At 61.0% G+C, this 14,947-nt stretch overlaps 2 protein-coding genes and 8 non-coding genes across 10 annotated transcripts; 2 read left to right on the plus strand and 8 right to left on the minus strand.

The window, feature by feature from the left end:
* Positions 1–578: 578 nt before the first annotated feature.
* On the plus strand, positions 579–5,269 carry LOC104381988 (uncharacterized). The gene is made up of 2 exons (XM_086618271.1): positions 579–669; positions 1,666–5,269. Exon 2 carries the CDS (start codon positions 1,699–1,701, stop codon positions 2,545–2,547), a length of 849 nt encoding a protein of 282 aa, XP_086474397.1. The 5' UTR covers positions 579–669; positions 1,666–1,698; the 3' UTR covers positions 2,548–5,269.
* Positions 5,270–8,189: 2,920 nt separating this feature from the next.
* Positions 8,190–11,243, plus strand: AIRE (autoimmune regulator). Its single transcript, XM_086618605.1, has 12 exons — positions 8,190–8,330; positions 8,429–8,603; positions 8,710–8,862; positions 8,971–9,042; positions 9,149–9,262; positions 9,388–9,512; positions 9,658–9,735; positions 10,073–10,188; positions 10,260–10,469; positions 10,562–10,658; positions 10,931–10,999; positions 11,163–11,243. Exons 1-12 carry the CDS (start codon positions 8,190–8,192, stop codon positions 11,241–11,243), a joined length of 1,431 nt encoding a protein of 476 aa, XP_086474731.1.
* A 665-nt stretch (positions 11,244–11,908) lies between these two features.
* LOC147528051 (5S ribosomal RNA) lies at positions 11,909–12,027 on the minus strand. Its single transcript, XR_015222414.1, has one exon. It is a non-coding gene; the product is annotated as a 5S ribosomal RNA (ribosomal RNA).
* Positions 12,028–12,315: 288 nt separating this feature from the next.
* LOC147528052 (5S ribosomal RNA) lies at positions 12,316–12,434 on the minus strand. The gene has a single exon (XR_015222434.1). It is a non-coding gene; the product is annotated as a 5S ribosomal RNA (ribosomal RNA).
* Positions 12,435–12,722: 288 nt separating this feature from the next.
* LOC147528053 (5S ribosomal RNA) lies at positions 12,723–12,841 on the minus strand. Its single transcript, XR_015222445.1, has one exon. It is a non-coding gene; the product is annotated as a 5S ribosomal RNA (ribosomal RNA).
* A 288-nt stretch (positions 12,842–13,129) lies between these two features.
* LOC147528054 (5S ribosomal RNA) lies at positions 13,130–13,248 on the minus strand. Its single transcript, XR_015222470.1, has one exon. It is a non-coding gene; the product is annotated as a 5S ribosomal RNA (ribosomal RNA).
* Positions 13,249–13,536: 288 nt separating this feature from the next.
* LOC147528055 (5S ribosomal RNA) lies at positions 13,537–13,655 on the minus strand. The gene has a single exon (XR_015222457.1). It is a non-coding gene; the product is annotated as a 5S ribosomal RNA (ribosomal RNA).
* Positions 13,656–13,943: 288 nt separating this feature from the next.
* On the minus strand, positions 13,944–14,062 carry LOC147528056 (5S ribosomal RNA). Its single transcript, XR_015222469.1, has one exon. It is a non-coding gene; the product is annotated as a 5S ribosomal RNA (ribosomal RNA).
* Positions 14,063–14,350: 288 nt separating this feature from the next.
* LOC147528057 (5S ribosomal RNA) lies at positions 14,351–14,469 on the minus strand. The gene has a single exon (XR_015222420.1). It is a non-coding gene; the product is annotated as a 5S ribosomal RNA (ribosomal RNA).
* A 288-nt stretch (positions 14,470–14,757) lies between these two features.
* On the minus strand, positions 14,758–14,876 carry LOC147528058 (5S ribosomal RNA). Its single transcript, XR_015222425.1, has one exon. It is a non-coding gene; the product is annotated as a 5S ribosomal RNA (ribosomal RNA).
* Positions 14,877–14,947: the final 71 nt, after the last annotated feature.

Below are 14,947 nucleotides of genomic sequence, written 5' to 3' on the forward strand. Positions count from 1 at the left end.
TCCCTCCTGCCCACCCCACCGCCACAGGGCCCACCAATGAGCTCCCTCTCTCCTTCCCTCCCCTTCCCGCCATCACGGCACTCACCAATCAGCTCCCTTTCCCCTGCCCCACAATAACAGCACCCGCCAATCAGCTCCCTCCTTCCTTCCTCGTTTCCCCGCCGCCATGACACCCGCCCGCCCGCCAATCAGCTCCCGTCATCCTCACGCCCCACGCCGCGCCCGCCCATTGGCTGGGGGACCCGGGGCCCGCGGGGCTCCCGTTGGCCCTGGGGCAGGCGGCGCTCGCGGCGCGACCAATCGGCTCCGCCCGGGGCCCGCGCGGGCCCGGAGGGCGCGGGGAGGGCGGGGCCTCCCGCGCGCGGGGCTGGGGCGGGGGGGTTCGGGGTCGCAGCGCCGCCGCGCGCTCACTCTCACGCGCCGCTCCCTCCTCCCCGCGCGGCCAATCCCACGGCCGACGCCGCCGAGCCGGGTGGAAGGGGGAGGCGCGAGGCGGGACGCACTTCCGGCGCGCACCACCGAGGCGCGCGCGGTGGGGGCGGCCCTTCCGGGAGAGGGCGGGCGGGAGCTGCGGCGGCGCTGCCCCTCTCCAAGATGGCGGCGGCAACCTCGGCCCGTTCCCCCCGCTCCTCCCTGCGCAGGCTCCGCAGACCCCCCTCCAACATGGCGGTGAGCCCCGGGGAGGGGAGGGGCCGGGCCGGGGGCAGGGCGCGCCAGACGCCGCCGACCCCCGCCCGGGGCCCGCGGCCGGCCGGAGGCCTCAGGCGGGGCGCGCGGGCGGCGCCCGGGGCCCTCCCGGCACCGTGCCGTGACTCAGCGCCTCGGGGGGTCCCGCGCCGCGGGGGGCCACCCCGGCCCCGCTCCCCCGGTGGCGGTCCCGCAGCTCCCGGCGCGCCCCCGGGGCCGGGAGCCGCCGGCCGCGGAGCGCCGGGGCGGCGGGTGGCCCGTGGGGCCGCCCGGGGCCCGCGGCGGGCCCTGTGTCCGTGGCGGGCCCCGCGGCTGCCCGGGCCCCCCCCCTCGGCCGGGGGGGCGGCGGGCGGAGGGGCCGAGCCGCGGCTGAAAGGCTGCGGTGCCGCCCGCCCCGGCGGGAAAAGTGCCAGTCATGCTGCGGGGCGGGCCGGGCCCGGGGAGGGCCGCGGCGGGCCGCCATGAGCAACACTCCGCGGAGGCGTCGGGCGGGGGGCGGGAAGGGGCGGAGGGCAGAGGGAGGGCGAGCGGTGCCGGAGGGACGCTCCCGGGGAGGGAGCGAGGGGAGCGGAGCGGAGCCGCGGGCGAAGCGAGCTCGCCCGCTTTCGGCAGCCCCGTCCCGGCGTGGGAGGAACGGCGCAGCGCTGCGGCGGCATGCCCGCCCTGGCGGCCGCTGCCCCAGGCGGTCGTGGTTTATGTAATTTACCAGATGAAGTCCCAAACCCAATTAGAAACTCATTAACATAAACAAACACACCGTATTAGGCTCTAAGAAGCCCACGGAGGAGCGAGATAGTCTTGGCGTGCAGATGTGAAGTGGGCTGGGCTAACCCGGCAGCCGTCCAACAGCGACGGAGTCTGCCGTGAAATCCCACATCTTATTGGTCTGAGCACACTTTCTCCTCTGTCTTTTTTTTCTGTAGAAAAAAAAAAGCTTATTTGACGCACTACCTTTCCCCCCCCCCCCTCGTCTTTCAGATTATGTCATAACTACGAGATAAACGAGCAGTGATGGAATCACTGGATACCGAGGTGAGAGCACGGAAGACTCTTGGGACTGTTGAGTATGTAGAGTCTTCGGGCTTCACCCAGGGCATCCTGCCAACTAAGAAGGATGTGGTTCAGAATATGCTGTACTTACTGCAGCCCAAAAGAGCTGGCCAGGCCCAGCGGTCCAAAGAGGATGCGGCCCAGCTGCTGGCCGAGCACCTGCAGGAGCACTGGTTGTTCTGCAACTTGCACACCATCGCAACGCAAAACATAAAGAAACTTATCCTCAAAATGTACGAGGAGTTCACCAGATTGTATCAGACCAGAAAGCAGAGACAGAACCAGGCTTTTACCGAGCGAGCAGACAAATTCAACGAGAGTTCGGAGAAGCTCTTCGACGTGTTTTGTTCAGACACGCAGACGAGAAACAAACTGGAGGAATACAGTAGCGTAAAAATGACGAGTGTCGAGTGGAAGTTCCTTGAAGATCAAAGAAGCGAAAGAAAAATGTACTATGAAGACTTCACAGACAAGCAAGAACTGAAGATGATGGAAAGAAGACAAAAGATACAATGTCTGGAGCACTTCAGGAAACTCGCCAAGGAGGAGAAGGAAGGAAACAAAGCAAAGGAAGCGAAATACAAAAGTGACGAGCAATCCGACGAAGGCACGAGTGTGGATGAATCCTACCCCGCGGAGGAGGAGAACGGTGGGGCTCCGGCCTTTTCGCTGCGAGGCAGAAGGAAGCGCCGGTGCACCGCGGCTGCCACGAGCGCCGCCATGCCCCTGGAGGGCCAGCACATACGGATGAGCATCAGGAGAGTCAGGCCTGGGTTCTACGAGACTGTGGAGAAGGTCAAAAACTGCTAGTGCACGCTGCCGTCAGCAGGCAGAGCTGCTGGAGCGCGAGGTGGCAATGCACACGTTAGGCAAGTTTGAAATCCCACCGTCAATTGGAAGTGATTGTTGTAGATCCCCAAGCCAGAGCCCAGGCACATCCCGCCTCCGGGGAAGAGCACTGGGACGATGACAACAGCGGCAAGGACTAAAACACGTGGATTTGGAAGGATAAGTAATCAGCGGCTAAGAACACAAGGGCCCCAACGCAGCAGATGATCTAAGGCTACGTAGTGTGTAAGCCTCTTCTTCCAAGGTCCTGTCTACATCAGTGGGTTTGTGGAAGTCTCTCACCATTTCTGAGCCAGTGGTGGCCTAACAGTACGAAACAGGACTCGGATTTACTGCAGGGAAGTAACTTGGACTTGTTGCTAATGGAAAATTCATGTGCTGAAAAGCCCTACCTCCTGCTGGTTTCAGTGGGAGTCCAAGGTGCTCGTCCCCTTTCGGCAGAATTCAGCGTTCCTGCACAGCAGGAAGCTGGTTTTCAGCTTGTGTCACCCCATCGCCACAAGGCAGCCTGCGGTTTGTGAAGGGATCGCTCTCTTGCCTGAGGAGGGGGGAGGAGAGAGAGAGAGAGAGAGAGAAGGAGACATTTGAGTGCTTTGGCTGTAAAAGCATTGTTGATTCTGAATGTTTTCTTCTAGATTCTGTTTTAATGACGTTTCCTTCATCAGGATAAACCTTCCCATAATTGGATGAGTTTTAACACCAAGTCCCTAATCTAGGATCTGAGGTGTGAATCCGAAATGAAGTGGTAATATTTTATATTTGGGGGGGTAAGACAGGGAGGATGCAAATTGCATTATTTAGTTTTAAGATAGGAAGAATTTTATAAACTCTTATCCTGCCTTCTCGGGATATAGGGAAGGAAAAGCCTTCCCAGGCGTGGGTAGCTGTGGTATGTGCAGCGAAAGGCACCTAAATCTGGGCTTGCTTTTCCACCCCCCGAGGCCCGTGCAGACCAGCAGGGTGGAAAGGGTAGTTTTCCACCCGGAGTTGGTTTGAACAAAGTGAAATCCTTTTGCCCGTGTTCATCCTGAGCAGTGATGTGTCTGTGATTTTTTAGGTACCCGCCGTAGGAGGGTATCGGCCGTTTTTAGTTAGAGTTGCTTTACTGGTTTTTTAAAGATGAGAGACTTGGAACTTTCAGTGCAACCCAGTGCTGGAGATCTCTCTGGGGAGAGTCCCAAACCTCGCCAGACTACACTGAAAAATAAAAGCCCCAAGTCTCTATTTGCCCACAGAAGTTCTCCGGTAGAAAGAGCGCAAACTTGCCTGGTTTTCAAATTTACCTTCCAGTGTGAACGTTGGTTTCCCCACTCCAGTATCTCGGCTTCTCCCCTGTTTCTTTCCTCTCCGTCCTGCACATCATTTTCCTGACGTTAACTCGTGCTGTTTCATTCTTTGGCTTTTGCTCCCTTTAACAATAAATGCATGTACGAATAATTTTGACAGTTCCTGTTACTTTTGATGAATCAGTTCTTGGACTTGCTTTGAAGTCCCATGCCAAAGGAAGAATGAAACGCAGACTAGCTGCTGGTCCTGTGGGGATGCAGCAGACCTAGCGAGCGCAGGAGGCGGCGGAGCCGGTGTCCCTCCGCTCCGTCCTTCCGCCCATGGACGGATCCGTCCGGCTCCCAGCGACACGGTGGCTTCCTGGTGACCTCGCTCGTTAGTCATTGCCGGGATCCTTACTCAGTGTATCTGAGAAGTTCTCCATGGTAAGTTGCTCTAAAACATTTAGTGAACTCAGCGTATTGCGCATCACTCGTAGTGTCGTTGCAGGTTTAGGAGCACGCGCCCACGTCCCGCAGCGCCCTTCGGCCTCTGCTGCTGGAGAGTTGCAGCCCTCTCTCCCCTCCTCTCTCTGACGTGCTTCACTGACTTCCCCGTGCGAGTTATCTCACGTCGAAACTATTTGCCTTCCAGCCCTGAGGTGCTGGACTTGAGCCTCTCACTGGGCTTCGACACCAGCAGCTCCGTTTCAGCAGGGAATATAGCCAAGCTCGGACCTCGCTGAAGTAGAATTTTTTTAATAACTGCTGTAAACCCCCCTTTGTATTACAAATATAGCTGACAGTATAAATGCTCGTGTGTAAAACAAATCCACTGGGGTTGACTCGACTATGGAACACAGCTGTATAGTGCTTTGTGATTTTCAGGGATTCAGGGAATTTAAGGTTGTCGAAGCTGACTGCCTGTATACCACAGGGAACTACATTTCATTCAGAAGCCCCACGCTCAGCCTGCCAGTTTCAGTTTAACTGACGTGTCTTACAGAAAGTCAAGCTGAAGATGTCAGAGGTCTGCTGTCTTCCTCAGCTACGCACTTAGTGGTTTGTCACCTTCGCTGTTTTAAAAAAAGAGGAAAAAAAAGGTAAAAAAAAGTCCAACTATCTTCTAGGCTGTGATTTTTTTCATGACATCTTGTCCAGGCTGAGCAGTGTTTAACGCATTTAAATCATATTTGTGTTTTTAACTGGGTTTGACTGTGGATAGAGCCAAAGCCTGGCTCTGTTTCTGCTGCAACAGGGGGGAATTTCTAAATGATGTATTCTGATTACTCTTCTTTGGGACCATGGTGCCTTTTTAATCAGGACAGTAAATCTTGTCCCAGGATTCTGTACTTTTGTACGTTAACAGTTGTTGACTTTCCTTTTTTGGTGTGTCCCAAATAAATTAATATAACAGACCTCTGGGCTTTTGTTTCTTTCTAAAGGGGGAGGAAGGAGGAAACTGAAGCTGAAATAAATCTTCTCTACTCCAGCTCTCCCTCCTGGGCTCTTGCAGGAGCAGCCGTGCAGTGCACAGGTGGACCCACTCTCATCCAGACCGTGTGGGGCAGCAGCAGGGAAGCTGTTAGAAATGGGAGGTCTAGGATCAGGGCCCCAGCTGGAACCCCTTTTTTTGGGTTGTTTTCTTTTTTTTTGTTTGTTCGTTTTTTAACAAAAACGCTGGAGCCTGGAGCAGCCGAAGGTAGGGGGGAGAGGGATGAAACCTGGGCACGGTGGCAGCGTTTCACTCGGGCTCTCGATGTGCTTCAGGCATGAGGAGGTCAGTGTCGGAGACAAGGGGCACGCTGCCTCCCGGGGGTGATCCCACGGGTGGGTTCCCAGCTTCGGCCTGTTCGATCCTGACGTGTTCAGGGACGTGTTGTACGAGACAAGCGCAGGGCAGGTGGTGTCCAAGAGACATGCGAGGCGATGGTTCGCACCACGGGACCTCGGCATGGAAGGGAAGCTGGAAAGGAAGAAATGCTGGAAGTGGCATGTTTGCTTCAACAGCCTTTTGCAGGAGGAGGGAATCGAGGTGTGTCCCAGGGGCTGCAAACACTTTTGATGGATGCTGAGATGGTGATTTAACTGGGCGTTCATGGAGAAATGTCTTCAGCCTTCACAGTCAGATTTGAGCTCAAATTGAGCTCCTCTGTCTTGAACCTTTCCTCTGATTTCTGCCAGGGAGCCACAGAAAAGAGAGCATCCCAAAACTCGAGTGTGGCCAGGCTCCTCTGCGCCCCAGCCCTGGGCCCTTGTAGCCAGGCAGGGCTTGTGCCAGCCCCGTGGGAGGTTTTACACCCCCTTGCAAGCAAAAGTTGACTTTTCATGGCCTTACAAGCACCTCCCAGCTGCCAAGGTCTGCTCCAAACGAGGTCATACAGAAATGTCTGTCTGATCTCCCAGGACATATGTGCTTCTTCACATGGCACCTGGCAGCTGCTGCTCTGCCCCCTGCCTAGCATCTCAGAAAGGGGAAGGAACATGAAAAAACAACCCAAAATGCAAATTATCCCACTACTGAACGGGCAGGATATGGGAAACAATCTGTCTGTGATTCAGAGCACAGACACACTCATAAGGTTGGAATTTGGAACAAGTCCGAGCCCAGTGCTGGGGGCACACGGCTCGCGGCTGCACTGGGCAGCACCGACGCGTGCAGCCTTGTCCTGGAGGTGCTGGATGGCTTAGCGCGGGGTGACGGTGACATACTGTGGCTCTGCAGGTGGGACACTGGGAAAAATGGTTTTCCCAGGATGGGTGGAGCAGACTTGTGAAACGGTGTCATGAGCATGCTTGTGCTCAGCACCTGTGGCTGAGCCATGGGGGATCTCCAGGAGGAGAGATGAGCCTCCCGTTTCACCTGGCACCCATGTCTGGTCCCCTGGGCAGGCGCATCGAGCAGGTGGTGGTGAAGCCATACCCACCACGGCAGCACTGGACACCGAAATCCCGGTGTGGGGCACAGCAACCGGGCACGGTGCCTGCCCATCCCTCATCCCATGGCTCCTGGTGCCTAAATCCTGAAAGGAGCTTCAGGGCGAGCCTTTCCATGGTAAGCACATTAATTTATTAACCAGAAATGTAGGAGGGTATTACCTGCTCTCCCAGAGGGTGTTATTCTTCCCGAGTTTCTGGCCAGCAGTCGCCTCCTCCTGTCATGGATCTGGAGCCAGTAGATACTGCTCCAGTCTTAAGGATTACTGGCAACTGTCCCTACCCCTGTCGCCTTGCTCCGTGCACTGGAGGATCCCCTCTCGCACCCCTTTCCCATGGTGCTTAGGTGGGTTTTGCCATACAGTGGGCATCAGGCACGGCGCTGCGGTGGCGGGGTGGCTGTGCGCAGCCGGCACACCCCCAGCTGAGCCTGCTGGGCAGCAGGGACACGTCTGCGGAGGGAGAGAGGCTGGAAATTAATCCTTGGGAAATCCCAAATGTTCGGGAAGAGGGATGGGAGTTTTGGAGCTTTCTCTTTCCCGGATGCCGCGTACGGAGCAGCCAGACCCCCAGACTTTGATATGGCAGGTGCTCCCAAGGGGTGCCAGTTTTCCCCAGCTCCAAGTTTTTTACAGTTGCATTATTTCCAGTGAAATCACTTTGTTGCCCAACTTCCCGGAGTGGGTGACGACAGAGCTGCGGCAGCGCCTGCCCAGGTAATCCCCAGGCTTGCTCGCGGGGCTGCCGTCGCTCCGGCAGGCTGGAGGGCAGCAGCTGCGTGACGCTGTTTGCTTGTTCAGCATCCGTAATCATACCCAAACGCACCTTCCTAGAGATTCTTCGGTGTCAGCGCTTTGCTGCCGGCCCACGGAAGGTGGTTTGCAGGTAGCCGGGACAAATATTCCCATTTTCTCCTGTTGTCAAGGCATCATTTCCCACGTCCTCCCACGGACGAGTTTCTGGATGAGAGAAACTGGTGCTGCGGAAAGTCCAGAAATTTTAGGACGCCGCCTGGCTGACCGCGGGGATGAAAGCGGCGCGGGCCCCTGCGCGGGCCCCTGCGCCAGCACCCTGGCTGACCTCCTCTCCCAGCCACCCTGGGGTGCTCACCTCAGGGTCGGGTGTCCTTCGCCAGCAGCAGCAGCTCACGTCACGCCGGCTGTTGATGCCCCGGGCTGGGGAGCAGCTCGACCCCCAGCCGGGGCTGGGGACGCCGTGGGACAAGCCCAGCCGTGCTGCAGGGACAGCCGGTGGCGGGAGGGGTGATCTCAGGTTACTCGGCCTCGTACAGAAATGAGTGGGGCCGCAGGATCCTGACGAAGTTCCGTGCTCTCGGCAGCCGGGGCTTATTAAAGAGGAGTGTTGGGGTGGGCCGCGCAGCCCTGGCGGTGTCCCCACGGCATGGCGGGACTGCGTGGCGAGGGGGACCTGCGGCACCTGCTGAAGCTGCACCGCACCGAGATCGCCATGGCGGTGGACGACGTCTTCCCGCTGCTGCACGGCCTGGCTGACCACGACGTTGTCCCTGAGCACGTCTTCAAGGTGAGGTTGCGGTGCGGGAGAGGACGGCCACGTCGCGGGGACCGGGGCTGGTCGGTGGCACCAGGACACGTGCTGATGGGCCACGGTGGCACCGGCAGGAGACGCTAAGCCGGACGGAGCAGGAGGGCTCCCACCGTGCTTTCCACGCGCTGCTCACTTGGCTGCTGGGCCGCGATGCTGCCACCGTCCGCAACTTCTGGGCCGTCCTCTTCAAGGACTACAACCTGGAGCGGTACACCCGGCTCCGGCCCCTCCACAGTGCCTTTCCCAGAGGTAGTAGGGGCCAGACGGGGTGGACTGGCACCCCTGGGGGCTGCCAGCGGGCAGGGGTGGCACCCAGGGCCAGCTGTATCTGTCCCTCTCCCTGTCCCCTTTGCAGAAGCAGAGCTGGGGCGGCAGCGCTGTGGCCGGCGTCGCTCCCCCAGCCCCACGGCACCAGCCCCGCACAGACCCCAAGGCAAGAGGAAAGCCCCCGAGGAGCGGGACGGGGCCCGAGGGGCGCAGCCCTCCCCGCAGCACGCTGCCAGCCCCGGTACACAGACCTGGAGTGGGATGGAGATGGGAGTGGGGTGCTGGGGGGGTCCCTGAGGCACAGCAAGGTGCTGCGCCCCCCATGACACCCACCCTCGCAACCCTGCAGGGCCTCTGGCAAAGGCAAGGACGGTGAAGAAGCTGGAGGGCGTGGACACCCCCCGCAACCCCCGTGCCAGCGGTGAGTGACTACCGCCCTGCGGCAGCATCTGGCTGTGCACCTCGTTTGCCTAAAGCTGAGGGCAGGGGGGTCTGCCTGCCCTGCTGAGCCGCCCCCCTGCCCGCAGCGCTCCAGGCCGTGGCCACCTCGGTGCAGAGAGTGGTGGCCGTGGCGGGCAGCGAGGTGCCTGCCACCCGCGGGGCTGCTGAGGGCATCCTTGTCAAACACGTGCTGGAGCCGGGTAGGTGTAGCCCAGCCCAGCTGCCCTCGTATGCAATTTTCCCCCCCAAATTCAGAAGCTGCCCCCCAGACAGGGAGGTAGCAGGGACGGGACCCCAACAGACCCGCTCTCGGCCTCTCTTGCAGGCAGCTCCAAGACGGGCAGCAAAGCCGGGGACGAGCCACATGCCCCAGCCGCCTGCGAGGAGCTGGGGGCCAGGAGCAGAAGCCGCAGCCTGAAGCCCCCTGCCCAGCCCAAGGCATCCCAAAATGTATGGACCCCCCCCGACCGACTTTCACCCCAGCTTTTCCAGCTGCCCAAGTCAGTGGCGAGGGGTTCTCCCTGCCTGGCAGCATGGCCGTGGCCTGGGGGTGTCCCAGCAGCTCCCCCCAAGCCCTCTCTTGTCTCGCCTGCAGAGCGGAGAGCCCCGACTGCACCCCCAGGGCCGGCTGCCGGTGCCCACCATACACAGCCAGGACCCCACGCCCTACCAGGTGAGCACCGGGCATGGCACCTGCTGCACCCACAAGAGGCACCCAGTGAGCCGGGGACTGTCAGGGTGTCCCTGGCATGTCCCTTTGGGCTGGCCGAGCACGGGCAACACGGGGCTCAGCTGCTGGGGAAGGTCATGAGGCTATAACCCCCCAGAAAGAGATGATTCCCACCCTGAAAGGAGCTGGTGTGTTTGGGGTGGGGTGGGGGTGCACGGTGAGTAGGTGAGGGGGTTGACAGGCTATGGTGGTCCCCTGCCAGCACAAGTGCTGCCACAGCCACGGCTGCAGCCTTCTGGGGGGTGGTGGCAGTGACCCCCTGCCCGCTCCCCCGTGGCAGGAGAACGAGGACGAGTGCGCAGCATGCGGTGACGGCGGTGAGCTCATCTGCTGCGACGGCTGCCCCAGGGCCTTCCACCTTGCCTGCTTGGTGCCCCCACTGCCCCGCGTCCCCAGGTGAGCCTCGGGGTGCCATGGGGACCTCATTGCCCCCCACCATCCCTCACCAGCCCGCTCCGGCTGTGCAGCGGGACATGGCGGTGCGGCTCATGTGTGGTGAGTGCGGCTGAACCGGGCCGGCTGCAGAAGTCGGATGCAGCTGCGGAACAACCCCCTGAGATCCCGGGGGAGGAGGCACGCAGCACACGAGAGGGCAGAGGTGACGGCAGCGTCTGCGGCCGCTGCTTCACCCAAATTCCCACACCCCGACACTGCTCCGTGCCCAGTGGGGACCCCAGGTGAGCCCCATGCCACCCCCCACATCCCAGCCTCAAACCCTGCCTTGGAAGGGGGCTACCCTGACGGTCTACATCACCCCTGATGGTTTCAGGGGGCTGCTGCTCTGCGCATCCTGCGCGAGCACCCCAGACACAGGCAGCCTGGACAGCACCGCAGCGGCCAGCAACCACCCACCACAGGCAGCAAAGGTCGGTACAACCAACGCCCAGCCTGGGCGGAGGGAAACGGGCTGGGGGAGGAAGCAGCGGTGGGTACGAAGGGCGCGATGAGCTGAGGAATGGTGGCTCAGGCTGGGCAAGGGACAGGTGGGCTGACTGTAGCTGGAGGGGAGTGAAGCTGTGCCTGGGAGAACGTGGGGCAGGAGCTGAGCCTGCACCGGGCGAAGGATTGAACCCGTTCACCAGCCTTGGCCCAAAGGGGTGTGGACAGGACCACAGGCAGGACACGTCTGTTCCCACAGGGAGAGGATGGCCTCCTTGGCAGCGACCCCACGCTGAGCAGGGACGAGCTCGACACGCTCCTGGCTGAGGTACGGCACTAAGGGGGACACCAAAAGGTAAGGGTCCATCAGAGGGACCTTGTCTCTGGTGTGACCGAAGGGTGACGTTGGTCTGTGGGTGAGGCAGGGAAGATGAAAGGGTGGCTGGGAGCGTGACAGAAAGGGAGAATGACCCTCTGGGACCGTCCCGCAGGGCGCCTGGGACGGGATCCTGCAATGGGCGATCCAGAGCATGGGGCGACCCCTTGCAGACACCCACGGGCTCTTCATCTAGTGCAGCCCTACAGCATAGGTAACGGAGGGATGCGATGGGAACTACAGAGGAAGCGTGGCACCCAGAAAATAACACGTCATCAAACAGCCCTAAAGGGGCTGGTGAAACCTGAGACACACCTACAAAAGTCAGGTTACAACCCATCATTATGGAGAAAGAGTGTGCACAGCACAGATAGGAATAAAGATTTAAAAAAAACAAACAGCAGTTTATGTAACAAAGAAATATAAAGTATAAAAAAAATGGAAAGGAAACCCCTAAACTACTAAGGAGATTAATGACCACCAACACCCACAATAACATAACTCCCAACATGACAAGTCACAGAAAAAACAAACCATAAAAGTTGATATATCCCCATGCGATCCAGCCAAGGACATGTGCCAGGATGATAAAACCCGGTTACACAGCCCCACTGACCCACGCGAAAGACCACTAGAAAAATCGAACCTGCATTCCTACAGAGAAGATCACAAATTAATCATGTCACAATACCACAAGCAAGAAAAACTCCAGCACAAACATCTAAACAAACAATGCCGCAGACACTCTCCACCACCAACACGCAAACAAACACCCCGCAGGCACCCCGCACACCTCACCCCCGCAAAACGCCCACCACCAAAACGACGCCTGCCCCGCGCCAGCCCCCAGCCAAAGGAAAAAGCCTACAGCACCCGGTATTCCCAGGCGGTCTCCCATCCAAGTACTAACCGGGCCCGACCCTGCTTAGCTTCCGAGATCAGACGAGATCGGGCGTTCTCAGGGTGGTATGGCCGTAGGCACCCGTCGCCGCGCCGACAGCCCTCTCGCGTCACCCCATCGCCCTCCCACCCTCCGCCACAGCCACACCGACCCAGGCCACAGGGCCCTCGCCACCTCCCACCCGCGCCCCTCGACCTCAAACACCCGCCGCAAACACCCCGCCGGACACCCCACGCCTGACCCTCCCTCACTCTCCACCACCAACACGCAAACAAACACCCCGCAGGCACCCCGCACACCTCACCCCCGCAAAACGCCCACCACCAAAACGACGCCTGCCCCGCGCCAGCCCCCAGCCAAAGGAAAAAGCCTACAGCACCCGGTATTCCCAGGCGGTCTCCCATCCAAGTACTAACCGGGCCCGACCCTGCTTAGCTTCCGAGATCAGACGAGATCGGGCGTTCTCAGGGTGGTATGGCCGTAGGCACCCGTCGCCGCGCCGACAGCCCTCTCGCGTCACCCCATCGCCCTCCCACCCTCCGCCACAGCCACACCGACCCAGGCCACAGGGCCCTCGCCACCTCCCACCCGCGCCCCTCGACCTCAAACACCCGCCGCAAACACCCCGCCGGACACCCCACGCCTGACCCTCCCTCACTCTCCACCACCAACACGCAAACAAACACCCCGCAGGCACCCCGCACACCTCACCCCCGCAAAACGCCCACCACCAAAACGACGCCTGCCCCGCGCCAGCCCCCAGCCAAAGGAAAAAGCCTACAGCACCCGGTATTCCCAGGCGGTCTCCCATCCAAGTACTAACCGGGCCCGACCCTGCTTAGCTTCCGAGATCAGACGAGATCGGGCGTTCTCAGGGTGGTATGGCCGTAGGCACCCGTCGCCGCGCCGACAGCCCTCTCGCGTCACCCCATCGCCCTCCCACCCTCCGCCACAGCCACACCGACCCAGGCCACAGGGCCCTCGCCACCTCCCACCCGCGCCCCTCGACCTCAAACACCCGCCGCAAACACCCCGCCGGACACCCCACGCCTGACCCTCCCTCACTCTCCACCACCAACACGCAAACAAACACCCCGCAGGCACCCCGCACACCTCACCCCCGCAAAACGCCCACCACCAAAACGACGCCTGCCCCGCGCCAGCCCCCAGCCAAAGGAAAAAGCCTACAGCACCCGGTATTCGCAGGCGGTCTCCCATCCAAGTACTAACCGGGCCCGACCCTGCTTAGCTTCCGAGATCAGACGAGATCGGGCGTTCTCAGGGTGGTATGGCCGTAGGCACCCGTCGCCGCGCCGACAGCCCTCTCGCGTCACCCCATCGCCCTCCCACCCACCGCCACAGCCACACCGACCCAGGCCACAGGGCCCTCGCCACCTCCCACCCGCGCCCCTCGACCTCAAACACCCGCCGCAAACACCCCGCCGGACACCCCACGCCTGACCCTCCCTCACTCTCCACCACCAACACGCAAACAAACACCCCGCAGGCACCCCGCACACCTCACCCCCGCAAAACGCCCACCACCAAAACGACGCCTGCCCCGCGCCAGCCCCCAGCCAAAGGAAAAAGCCTACAGCACCCGGTATTCCCAGGCGGTCTCCCATCCAAGTACTAACCGGGCCCGACCCTGCTTAGCTTCCGAGATCAGACGAGATCGGGCGTTCTCAGGGTGGTATGGCCGTAGGCACCCGTCGCCGCGCCGACAGCCCTCTCGCGTCACCCCATCGCCCACCCCCCCACCCCCCCAGCCCCACCGACCCAGGCCACAGGGCCCTCGCCACCTCCCACCCGCGCCCCTCGACCTCAAACACCCGCCGCAAACACCCCGCCGGACACCCCACGCCTGACCCTCCCTCACTCTCCACCAACAACACGCAAACAAACACCCCGCAGGCACCCCGCACACCTCACCCCCCCAAAACGCCCACCACCAAAACGACGCCTGCCCCGCGCCAGCCCCCAGCCAAAGGAAAAAGCCTACAGCACCCGGTATTCCCAGGCGGTCTCCCATCCAAGTACTAACCGGGCCCGACCCTGCTTAGCTTCCGAGATCAGACGAGATCGGGCGTTCTCAGGGTGGTATGGCCGTAGGCACCCGTCGCCGCGCCGACAGCCCTCTCGCGTCACCCCATCGCCCTCCCACCCTCCGCCACAGCCACACCGACCCAGGCCACAGGGCCCTCGCCACCTCCCACCCGCGCCCCTCGACCTCAAACACCCGCCGCAAACACCCCGCCGGACACCCCACGCCTGACCCTCCCTCACTCTCCACCAACAACACGCAAACAAACACCCCGCAGGCACCCCGCACACCTCACCCCCGCAAAACGCCCACCACCAAAACGACGCCTGCCCCGCGCCAGCCCCCAGCCAAAGGAAAAAGCCTACAGCACCCGGTATTCCCAGGCGGTCTCCCATCCAAGTACTAACCGGGCCCGACCCTGCTTAGCTTCCGAGATCAGACGAGATCGGGCGTTCTCAGGGTGGTATGGCCGTAGGCACCCGTCGCCGCGCCGACAGCCCTCTCGCGTCACCCCATCGCCCTCCCACCCTCCGCCACAGCCACACCGACCCAGGCCACAGGGCCCTCGCCACCTCCCACCCGCGCCCCTCGACCTCAAACACCCGCCGCAAACACCCCGCCGGACACCCCACGCCTGACCCTCCCTCACTCTCCACCACCAACACGCAAACAAACACCCCGCAGGCACCCCGCACACCTCACCCCCGCAAAACGCCCACCACCAAAACGACGCCTGCCCCGCGCCAGCCCCCAGCCAAAGGAAAAAGCCTACAGCACCCGGTATTCCCAGGCGGTCTCCCATCCAAGTACTAACCGGGCCCGACCCTGCTTAGCTTCCGAGATCAGACGAGATCGGGCGTTCTCAGGGTGGTATGGCCGTAGGCACCCGTCGCCGCGCCGACAGCCCTCTCGCGTCACCCCATCGCCCTCCCACCCTCCGCCACAGCCACACCGA

This window comes from Tauraco erythrolophus, chromosome 11 (genome assembly GCF_009769465.1).
Source record: "Tauraco erythrolophus isolate bTauEry1 chromosome 11, bTauEry1.pri, whole genome shotgun sequence".
In the NCBI taxonomy this organism is placed as follows: domain Eukaryota; kingdom Metazoa; phylum Chordata; class Aves; order Musophagiformes; family Musophagidae; genus Tauraco; species Tauraco erythrolophus.